The sequence below is a fragment of the Pseudorasbora parva genome, chromosome 9 (genome assembly GCF_024679245.1).
Source record: "Pseudorasbora parva isolate DD20220531a chromosome 9, ASM2467924v1, whole genome shotgun sequence".
Lineage (NCBI taxonomy): Eukaryota > Metazoa > Chordata > Actinopteri > Cypriniformes > Gobionidae > Pseudorasbora > Pseudorasbora parva.
Genome location: NC_090180.1, coordinates 33198731 through 33211665, shown reverse-complemented (window position 1 = coordinate 33211665; position 12935 = coordinate 33198731). Strand labels below are relative to the sequence as shown.

General features: G+C 37.2%; 1 protein-coding gene across 1 annotated transcript in view; it reads left to right on the top strand.

Annotated features, from left to right (window-relative positions):
* The first annotated feature begins 5553 nt into the window (after nt 1-5553).
* Nucleotides 5554-12935, top strand: part of LOC137088910 (corticotropin-releasing factor receptor 2) — a 141290-nt gene continuing 133908 nt past the window's right edge. Inside the window, exons 1-2 of the mRNA XM_067452286.1 lie at nt 5554-5799; nt 5887-6006. Coding sequence (XP_067308387.1) covers nt 5676-5799; nt 5887-6006 — 244 coding nt within the window. The 5' untranslated portion in view covers nt 5554-5675. The remainder of the gene's footprint in view (nt 5800-5886; nt 6007-12935) is intronic.

The window sequence follows — 12935 nt, the reverse complement described above, 5'->3', positions numbered from 1 at the left end:
AACTGACAGGGGAGCTTAAGCTCATTAAATATGCAAATCTTATCCAATCCTAGCCGTGGGCGTTTACTTCCAAGTCTCCAGTGCGGCACGCCCACCAAAACCCAGCGTTCTGGAGAGAGCCTCAAAACCAGTGTAGAAAATAGCCTATTACTTATTAGTTATGATGTTTTTGAATGTAAAAACTACACGTACATCATTAATTGACCTCAGACAACAGTATATATAAATAAGCCAGTTCATGACACCTTAATCCTGGCAGTTCCTTGAGGGTCTTAGATTGAGCACAGAATTGACAAAGTTTGTTTCCTCATTGTTTAAAGATGACCACAGGAATGGTGTGCTACTTTGTTCCATGGTAATTTGGATGGTTTGCCCCTGAGTGTTATGTTAACTTTTAAATCACATGAGCCAATATTTTATACTTAATAGAACATCACATAACAAATGTTTAAACTGATAAATGTTACACTTTTATCCACTAAATGAGCTCCTTTCAAACTTAATGCTTGCTACAAGTGTCAAAAAAAGTTGTCATGGGGGCAAAAAAATGGCTGAAAAAGCAAATCATTTTGAAAAGATTCACCTGGGAGAACTAATTCAGTTAATTTATATCAAGTCTGTAACATGATTAGCTATAAAAGGGCTGTCGTATGCCTAGTTCAGACTGCACGATTTTCAAACTCGCTGGGTCTGCTTTTTTTCACACTGCATGACTATCAGGGGTAGCATTCAGCAGGCTTGTGCAAAATTCAGAATTTTTAGAATTAGCCTCCATTCAATTCATGAATTTGAATTTGAATTGAATTGACTCCACCCCACAGGAAATTTAATTTGAATTTGAATTGGCATGACAGGAAGTAGAATTAAATTCATGACAAATCAAAGAAATTCCACAGTCACACAACAGAAAGAATGTGTTGAATCTCACATACATTCAGTGTAGGAAGATTAGTTTGGAAATGTAATTGCTTACTGTTATAAGTTACTCATTATAAATGTTTTTTCTCCTTCTACTTCATAATAATAATAATAATAAAATACTTTCAGTTATTCACATCACAACCTAACCATGAGCTCTGCTCTTCTGCTCAATGGTAATGGTCAAAACTTCAACATAACAGAAATTCTTTCAAATGTCAAACATAAATGAACGTGATATTAACAGACGTTTCCCTTCACTCAAAAACACTTTAAACAACACTTAATTTCAATTTTAATCTCCATTTCCAGCCATATGCAAAGCATGCTGGGAACTAACAATGGTGCCTCAAATAAAACTACATAATTGAGCTAATTCTCTTAAAATAAACAAGTCACCTTATTTTCCTTAATATTATCAACTCCTTGGTTCCTCAATTCAAGCCTCACAATTGCTTACATTTCCTTAAAAAAATTAGGAAAGTGTCTCTTGGTTTTATTTCTATACAACATGAACCACAATTTAGAGAAAAAAGACACACTATTTTTAATTATCACCTTAATTTTTGTGTGAAAATTACAAGACCCAAAATTCATTTTTACAGTGTCACTCCTCAACCCTGCATACATTTTGTTCTAAAATACAGATAATGTATTAACCCCTCATTGTTGTTGAATTAGTTTTGTTCCAATATTATTTTAATTTCAATGTAATCAAATAACACAAAGTTGTTGTAATATGCAGTTATCATTAATTCCAACGCAAAACTCACTGAGCAACACTGATGTATCTAATTCTCAATCCCTCCTCAAATGTTTTCTCATTGAGTCTGCAGCGTTCTGCTCTGAAGATCTTTCCTGCAACACTAAAGATTCTCTCTACAGGTGCAGAGGAAGCTGCTATGGCAAGATGGACATGTATATGAATTTCTTTTAATTTTCTTGAATGTTAATTCTATTTCCTTTAATTCAAATTTGAATTGTAATTCTACATCCTGTTTTTGACATCAATTCAAATTCAAGAATTGAATTCTGAATTGTGCACAAGGCTGCATGGCCTTCAGTCACTGCTGTGTTCACACTGACAACTCTCTCTCTCTGGTGCGCAAACTCCTTTTCCCAACTAAATACACGTGGGATGTGACAAGTAAACAACGCGAGTTCACACGTGCATCAGACCGGAGTTCTGGAATTGTTATTAAACATAATAAACTGCACAAAGTTTGCGCTCCAAATTGTCTGTGCGCTGATTTGTGGATTAAAAGAAAAAAGATTTTGGCAGAGGAAATTGTTGGAGAGAAAGAGGGAGCAAATAAATAATTTTGTAGTGTGCTGCTGCTGCGGCTGGACATGCAAATGTTTGGGCTTTGTTTCTGTTTAAAAGAATTGTAAATATATCTATTATATAGATTATTATATACTATATAGTCCCTGTATCTCACTCTCTCGTTGGCTGTCGGTCATCGCCGATGTGATTTTCAGTCAGAACTCATTTCAGTCAGCTCCAGGTATTTAGCATGCCAAATATCTCGCGGGCGTAGATGACTCGTCTGCGATTCTCTCTGATTGCGTCTTTGATCATTTACACTACGTGATTGTCACTCGTGTGCACGAGCACCGATTTGCCAATGATTTCGGGCATTTGTCTGCAATTTCGTAAAACCTGTCGGCGAGTCAAAATCGGGGTAAAAATCGTCCACTGTAAACTTGGCATTATAACCTATAACACAGTGTGAAGGATCAAAGACACAATCAGAGAGAATCGTCGACGAGTCACCGACGCCCGCGAGATATTTGCCATGCTAAATAATATCTGTACCTGTCGACGATTCAAACTCCTGCTGCTGTTCAGACCGAAAATTACATTGGTGACGACCGACAGCCAATGAGAGAGTGAGATGTAGGGAAGCGGGAGGTTCAGGGAGGAGACCATCAGCATTTAAATAGATATATTTACAATTCTGTCAAACAGAAACAAAGCCCAAACATATGCACAATTCCAAGTCTCCTGTGAGAACTCCGGTCTAAAGCACGTGTGATCTCGCGTTGTTTACTTGTCACATCGCACGTGTGTTTGCGCACCGGAGAGAGTTGTCTGCGATTCTTCCTCTTGTATAGTCATGCAGTGTGAACCCCCTGTTGCCGATCAATCGGTCAGTGTGAACACAGCAGTGACTGAATGCTACCCCAGATAATCATGCAGTGTGAAAAGAGCAGTGACCCGACGAGTTTGAAAATTGTGCGGTCTGATAGGCATTAGAGTCTTTCAGAAGTCAAGCTCTGCAGAGGCTCTCCAATTGGTGAGAGAGTGTGTATAAAAGATTGTGGAATAATTAAAAAACAATGTTCCTCAACGTCAAATTGCAAAGGCTTCTTTTCATAGGCTTTTTGCTCTGTGCATAACATCATCAATAGATTTAGAGAAACTGGAGAAATCGCTGTGCGTAAATGGACAAGGCTGAAGACCTTTATTGGATGCCCGTGGTCTTCGGGGCCTCAGACGACACTGCATCACTCCTGATTGTGTCAATGACATTACTAAATGGGCCCAGGAATACTTCCAGAAACCACTGTTGGTTACCACAATCCGCTTTGACCATCTGCAGATGCCAACTAAAGCTCTATCATGCAAAAATGAAAGCCATATGTGAACATAGTCCAGAAGTGTCGTCGTGTCATGTGGACTAGGGCTCATTTAAAAGGGACTGTTTCAAAGTGGAAAAGTGTTCTATGGTCTCTCTAAGTCCAACTTTGAAATTCATTTTGGAAAACACTGATGCCGTGTCCTCCAGGCTAAAAAGGAGGGAGACCTTCCAGTCTGTTATCAACATTCAGTTCAAAAGCATCTCTGATGGTATGGGGGTGCATAAGCACATACGGTATGGGCAGCTTGCGTGTTTTGGAAGGCACTATGAATGCTGAAAGGTGTATAAAGGTTTTAGAGCAACATATGCTCCCCTCTAGACGATGTCTATTTCAGGAAAGGCCTTGTGTATTTCAGCAGGACAATGTAAAACCACCTACGGCAGCTATTACAAAGATAATGGCTTCGTCGTAGAAAAGTCATGGCGCTGAATTGGCCTGCCAGCAGTCTAGATCTTTCACCTAGAACATATGGTGCATCATTAAATAAATGCAAAATATGTCAAAGACGTACTATTCAGCAGCTGGAAACCTATATCCGGCCGTATGGGACCAAATTCCAAAGGCAAAACTCCAGTAACTCTTACCCTCAATGCCCAGATGTCTTCAAACTGTTTTGAAAAGAAGAAATGCTCCACCATGGTAAACATGCCCCTCGTCCCAACCATCTTGAGACCTGTAGCAGGCAACAAGTTTGAAATGAGCTCATTTAGTGGATAGAAGTGTAACATTTCTCGGTTTAAACATGTTATCTATGTCCTATTGTGAATAAAATCTTGCCTCATGTGATTTGAAAGTCTTTTAGTTTTCATTGTATTCAAAAAAAAACAAAAAAAAAACGTCCAACATTTCCGTAATTTGGGTTGTAAAATTAACTATTCCACTAAACACATTCCCTATAGACTATATATTATATTTGTCTTACTCTGTTAATAATGTGTTTATGTATGTATTACATGTATGTTTAAAATATCTGTCATTAAAATGACAGCAACTGTGTAAATGATTAGGTTATATATCTTCAACGAATTGGAGTAAGTTAATGTAAAAACTGCCTTATATGCATTTTACATGTTTGCTTACCATTTGTTATTTGAGTGTCGATTTATTACATCTGGGCAACTGAATTTTGACTGATAGTTTGTGCTCTGTTAACATTTAATATTATAGTAATATGCAATATGAACCAAACTGTGGCTTTAAAACCATAGTGGGTACCAAACGTAACGATACATTTAAAATGTTAAAAAAAAGGTACATTTCTGTCATCGGGAATACCCTAAGTTAAAACACCGAAAAGGTACTAATACACACACACACACACACACACACACACACACACACACACACACACACACACACACACACACACACACACACACACACACACACACACACACACACACACACACACACACACACACACACACACAACAAAACGTAAACAAAACATGTACTTTAGTGTACCGCCACTGTACCTTTTTTCTGAGAGTATATATATACCGGTGTGTATATACATATATATATATATATATATATATATATATATATATATATATATATATATATATATATATATATATATATATATATATATATATATATAAATTGCTTGGTAATCTAAATCTGATTTTAAAAATAATAATGTCAAAAAGGTAATTTACTTTTTTTAATTTTACATTTACTTTACAAAGTAATAATAGGCTACACAACGTCATTGACCTATATATTACTCCATAATATAGGCTATTATTAATCCTTAACCAGCTACTTTTGGTATCATTAGTGTTCAGTATAACGTCTGAGAGTGCTTCATAAGATGTCAAACATCTGGATCAAATTAATTATAAAATATCTTACGACGTTAAAGGGCAGTGAGGAAAACGTCTCCAGAGGAAATGTTCCCGGAGCGGCCGCTTTCATCCTTAACATTCCATTATGACATCACCATCGTTCTGTCAAAGGACGCGCGCACAAAACAACCCCCGCTGTCACACGCGCTCAAGGAGCATTTGTCATCAGTGAAAAACACGAAACTGTATCAAGTTGGCAGGGAGGCAGACTCGTCGCTTCTACCGAAACCGTAGTTTGTGCTCGATTGAACGCTTTTAATCATGGACGCGTCCCTCTTTCATTTCTTCATAGAGGAACTCGGCGACTCCAACTGTACTCTCATTATGGATGCCTTTCAGCACACTTTATACGAGAATTCGTCTTTCGCGTCGATGAGTGTCGATGGTGGGAATTACATTCGTTGTTAGCGCATGTGTTTTATTCAGACATTATTATGCACATTAATAAGCATCGGTTATATTTTCCTCTAAGGCATCTATTGTAACGCCACCACGGATGAAATCGGAACTTGCTGGCCAAGAAGCAACTCTGGACGGATAATTGAGCGACCGTGTCCGGAGTACATTAACGGCGTCAAATACAACACCACTAGTAAGACTCGTTCACTTTCTATTCATTAAACAGGAGCGGGAGAGGTCCATGGCTTTAGATGCTGTGGCTCTCAGAGTTCAAATACATCCAAAAGGTGCTCGGCTAATTGAGTCAGTGGGTTGGTGACAGATAATAAAAAAAATAGGTCACACTTTAGTTTAGGGTTCAATTCTCACTATTAACTACAACTTTTGCATCTATAAACTCTTAATTAGGCTACTGCTTATTAAAAGTTAGTAAGGTAGTTATATTTAGAAATTGGTCGGATTAAGGGGTGTAGATTATGGTCATGCATTAATATGTGCTTTATAAGAACTAATCAACTAATTACTAGTAATGTGCATGCTAATAAGCAACTAGTGAGAATTCCCATCTAAAGTGTTTCCGAAAATTAATAGGAAAGAGTTTAAAGCTTATAAGATTCAATGACAAGTACACTTTTTTCCTCTCAAAGCTTATTTATACATTCTTTATTTATAAATGACATAATATTAATAATTTAGGCCAGTATTCTCAACCCTGGTCCTGGGAACCCCGCACAGCTTTTGCACATTTTGTATGTCTTGTTAATTTACCACATCTGGTTTAGATCATCAGCTTTTAGGACAGAGCGCAGTGTGTCAGATAGAGAGACATACATGCGAAGGGTCGCCAGAAGCTGAAACCACTGATTCAGACAATTGTTCGGTCACCATTTGTGCTTCCGTGGACAATGTTATCTGCCCTGCCACATGTCCTTTGCTTTAACGTGTGAAATGAAGCAAGGCTGTGAAGTTCTTGTAACACACACACACACACACACACACACACACACACACACACACACACACACACACACACACACACACACACACACACACACACACACACACACACACACACACACACACGTTTGTTTTTGTGAAATGGACATTGTGGACATTCCATAGGCATATTGGTTTTTATACTGTCCAAACCGTATTATTCCCCTACACTGCCCCTACCCCATACCTATCATAGGAAACATTCTGCATTTTTTATTTCTCAAAAAACACCCTGTATGATTTAAAAGCATTTTGAAAAATGGGGACATGGGTAATGTCCTCAATTTCACCTTCTCCTTGTAATACCTATGTCATACCCCTGTCATTATATACATTTGTGTCCTGATATCTCACAACACACACACACACACACACACACACACACACACACACAGGGGTGTGGGACTGGGGGGATAAAGGGTACTGAGTAACCAGGGCCCGAGGCAGGGGGGGGCCTTAGAAGTCAATTTTCTATACATACACATACATGGTACGGGGGCCCAGCAAGATGGTTTGTACCCAGGGCCCAAAATTTGGTGCTACGCCCCTGCACACACACACACACACACACACACACACACACACACACACACACACACACACACACACACACACACACACACACACACACACACACACACACACACACACACACACTCACTCCATTCTGACACTTAATCTCAGTGATGCAAGGATATGTTTTATTTTTATTTTATCTGAAGAAATTGCCTTAAAATAGCATGATGTGAGTTAAAGTTGTATGCTTTTTTTGGCGAAATTTTAGAACTTTTGCATAAATATGCCAAATGTATGCATTTGTTATCATTCATTATGTAATTGAAAAAGAGATTACATGAATTCATTAAGTTCTACTGTGATAGTAGAAGGTATATATATTCGAACACAGTCATTTCTAACGTAAATATCGTATCACCCTTCAATAAAATAAAATATTATTTTTGACATTTTTTCGTAGACAAATGATTATCATTAGGACCCTGTTTAGATCATGACACATCACACCCTATACCAAAAGACAAAGTATTTGTTACAAATGATCTATGTTATCACTATGGTATGTCTTTGACTGGACTGTACACATTTTACTATCATTGTGCATGCACAAACTGAGGCTGTTAAAGCAAGCTCGAATGTCTGTTATCTTCAGTTATGAGCACAGATCATTATCCCCCTGTGTGTGGCACAGCATGCGACTTTCGTCAGCGCATCGGTGTGAATTTCATATGTGGGGATAATACAGGGCTCCCAGGCACATTTCAGCCTTTCATTTTTGAGCACTGAATGTATATTTTAAATAGCTCTCTATCTTCTCATAGTGACCCGCTGATTATATTGCAGCTTTATTGACTCTGTGTTTTTATTAACAAAACTAGCATTTTATTGAGTGGCATCACTCATCCAGTTTGCAACCTCAATGTGCACTCTTTTCTGCCTCCTTTTTGTGGTTTAATTCAGATTATTATGGCTTTCATTTACAAAGGTCAGCACTGTTTGCCTTTCACTGTTAATTGAAAACACACGACAGTGACAATCACATTTAATGTTTTGCTATAAAAGAAGCATAAGTAGAATGTTTCTAGCAATCATAAGGTGTAATTCATCAAGTGATGATCAAATAATGGAGAAGAGTGTTATAAACTGGACAGCCTTACCTGATTTGCATTAATCATTTAGTGAACCTAACACAGCACAGACAGCACACGCCAATAATAATAAAAAATGCTATTGAGTAAAATGCATTGCTATCTGAATGCCCTACCTAATTAAGTTCACATTACTTGAGATATTTGGTGAATCTAGGTATTGTTTCCTACCTCAAATTTATGGGACATTGTATGTTGTCACTGAGCCCTTCTGCTACCCAAGGCACCTTTCCTAGAGCTCATCTCTAAACCCTCCTGTAGGCAATATCCATCCATCCATCCATCCATCCACCCATCCATCCATCCATCCATCCATCCATCCATCCATCCATCCATCCATCCATCCATCCATCCATCCATCCATCCATCCATCCATCCATCCATCCATCCATCCATCCATCCAACCAACCAACCAACCAACCAACCAACCAACCAACCAACCAACCAACCAACCAACCAACCAACCAACCAACCAACCAACCAACCAACCAACCAACCAACACAGATACTTCAAACCATGGGCGTCAGAACCATTGTGTGTGGGTGGGACAAGACCCACCCACTTTTTAAGGCCAATGATTTTGGACCCACTCACTTTTATTGGTCTCTAATTCAGCACATGTTTGCTTACCTTGACCACCCCTTAACCGAGAAACTTATTAAGAAACTTATAATTAAACACATGTTAAATGCATATTTGCTCTTTTTTTTGTGAAAATAAATACCTTTCCGATCTGATGTGATGGGGAAAGAGAGTAGAGCGAGTGTGGCAAAAGGCAGATTCGAACATGCTCGATTTGCGTAAAAACTTGATGCCATTACCCCTACTCTATTCCCCACGGTAAATAATTATGTGATTTCTGTAATTTTGTCTGGCCCAATCAATCGTTTAGTAAACGGCACTTTTTCTGTCTGGATACGGAGCATAAAAAACATGCAACTTGTTCATTATCATTATCTGTGAAACTGTTGATTTCTATGGCAGTTAAATGAATATAGCCTTTTTATTAGACTATTGATATTGACTGGTTTGAGGTCTTTTTTGGAAAGGGATATGGCCTCAAACACACCATAATGCAGGAAATCACATCTATGAAAACTTTTTTTTTTTTTTATGGGGGACAACCCCCAGACCCCCGCAATTTTTTTTTTACAACCTATCTTATTTTGCCTTAGCTGCTACTGACCCACCCAGTTTTTATTTGCTTCCGACGCCCATGCTTCAAACACACACACACACACACACACACACACACACACACACACACACACACACACACACACACACACACACACACACACACACACACACACACACACACACACACACACACACACACACACACACACACACACACACACACATACACACACACACACTCAGTGTGGGTTTCTGCTTGTGCCTCACTAACATTAATGTTCACTTATGTAATTTGAAGCAGCTTATTAATGATCAACTAATCACTTACTAAACACGAACCCTTTTTGCTTGTACAATCACACCGGTGTGATCAGTGTTAGCTGGTCCCTGGAGCGTATGATCACACCAGTGTGAACGTTCAGTGCATCACATGGTCAATGCTTTTGCTGGTGCTGAGCTAGAGACAGGCACACCATGAGCGCTTATCATATACAACAACTATTCTGTGTTTTCAACCACATAATGTTTATTTTAGGTTCGGACATTTAAATATACATAAGTACCTGCAAAACCATGTATTTCGCTTTTGTAAAATACGCACTGATGTCTATGGAAGCGAAAATAATAATCCTTTCCATTATAATTAGACAAAACGTTTTATTCATATCAGATACACATTGTGTAAGTAACTTTAAAGTTTTCTCTATCCTTCTCCCAGTTTACCGGACACTTACTTTCATGTATTTCGGGAGAAGTGGATGAATTCATGTGAATCCACACTGTAAAAAAAAAGTGTTGGTTTTTGTTGGTTTAACTTAAAAAAGTAAGTAACCTGGTTGCCTTAAAATTTTGAGTTTATTGAAATAAAAAAAATGAGTTGATACAATGAAGAAAATTTGTTTAATAAATAGAAACTCAAAATATCATTGTATCTAAACCACATAAAACATTTGATAAATCATGAAAATTGCACTATTTGGCATGTTTCACTGTGTCATCAGAAATAACACACACAATTACCCAATATGCTTACAAAAATCTTTTAATAATCTTTTAATAAAGCTTGTCGAATCTCAAAAAAATCTCATTGTATTAACTCAAAAATGTAATTTCAATTAACTCAAAATTTTAAGGCAACCAGGTAACTTTTTTTCTAAATAATTTTTTACAGTGCAATAGATCTGATTCTCTGAACTGCGCAACAAACTAAAATGGCAGTGCCCATCTCAACTAACATGATTGTTATAAACGTGTTTAAACAACAAAACACATCCACTTGCTCATATTTGACAAATTGGAATATCAGATATTTCATGTTATATGTAACACATTTGTGAATATTATTTATAAAGAGGAAAATTGAAATAAAAGCAGATCATCAGTAATATAGAACTATTGTGACTGTGCAATAATGCGTCACCATGGAAACAATAAAATAAATAATGGTAGCCTTGAAAAACTCACGCAAATAAACATTTACAAATTTAAACCAGCTTACCCTAAACTATCCGAATTATACCAGTCAGTTTGAGATGCCAGGGATTTGAAGATCTGAGATTTGAGATGGAAGTCCGTTACAACTCAGAATATTACTGAAATTATGTTTTTATTTTTTAGTTTAGGTAATTTGGCTCAGTAGTTTGTTCAGCAATGCAAGTTTTGTAAAGGACAAACTCACCCAAATCTCTGTCCTCATTATTTTGTATAAGTAGACCCGCTGGGAATCTGTGCCCGCAGAACTCCATAAGCACTCTGAACACTCTGAATACTCTCAGCTCTGTTGAATACATTTTACCAGGTTTATGATATTTTTCCCCCCATAATTCTGCTGTTCTTTAATACTCCAATTTTTTGTATAGATCTTTATCATTATCGTTATATTGTGAACAGACCTTAAGATGCCCTTCAAATTGCAAACTGAGCTTGATTTATTATAAAACTCTTAGAAGCCATTCAAAACTTTTGAGTTCATGGTAAAAAAAAATTGTCAGATAACCTAAAACAGTCAGAAATATAAGTTTAATATCAATGAATCAACATTAGGTTTTACCAATAAAAATATTTTTAGGTTAATTTAAATGTATAATTGCCTTTGAGCAGTTTGTACTGTCTAGAGGTTTTAAACATTCTTTGATAGGAATGTATAGTCATTCCTATTCAGGTTATTCATCATCTTAGTACAGTCATGCATCACAGCTGACTGAGTTTGTCCTGGATGACTTGAGCCGGCTAGATCAATGAGAAAAACGGTCCCCCCCGTAGGATAGTATGCATCTTTCTATTGAAGTGGCACTGGGGTTTTTGTGTTTGTATTGTGCTGTTTAAAGACAAATACCTTCCAGAATAACTGAGTGTTCTCTAAGCCCTGTGTTAAAATATTACTGAGCATTTCTACCCGGTTATCCGCCATATCAAAGAAGCTTGTTTTTTTTCTACTGAAGATCTGTGTGTTTGTATAATGTTTGATTAAACTGTATGCCAAGTGATTAAACATAGTCGATGTGATTACTATGGAGTTCACAGTACTATAGTAGAAACATTAAAAGTACAATTGCTACTGATTGAGGGTTTCTCTTTGATTGTCATAACTTCGATTCATATTCTCCAGTTTTATTACATAATTTAACAAATGCTTGAACATTAAATGCTATGCAATATCACACTTACTGCCCTTTAAAAAAAAAAAAAAAAGTGGTATTACAAAAATAGAAACCAACCTTGTGGTTCAGTTTTCACTTATACATTCATCTGTATATAATGCTGTGTGATAATACATTTTACATTTTGCTGTGATACAAACAATCCTGCTGCCAAGATATGTTACATACATAGTATATATTTGTAACAGGAAAGTTCAGGAGTTCAGGAAAGGAGGAGGCGGGACTGGGCAAACGGTAAACATAACTTTTAATGTTATGTATGCCATACATAACTTTTAATTAAATAAACAAACAAACAATAAAACGAAAGTAAAGTGGAAGCCCCTCACGGATGATTGCCGCGTATAATCCAAAACACCAACATAAATGATCTCTCGTCCTTTTCTGTCACTCCTATTTTTATCCTTCCTGAGCTACTCTGTGGGACTCGAGTCTGGTGTGGCGCGCAGGTGACGCCATCAGCAGTCGCTTGCTAACTTCCCATGGCTCTCAGACTCACCCTGCTTCTCCCCACAATATTGTTTTATGTGAGTGTACCTTATATATTCTGGTAAATTGGATGTTTTAAATATCCAACCTTAAATATATTGCTGAGCAATAATATATTTTTGTGACTATTTATACAGTCAAGTTAAAGGGTAAGTTCACCCAAAAATGAAAA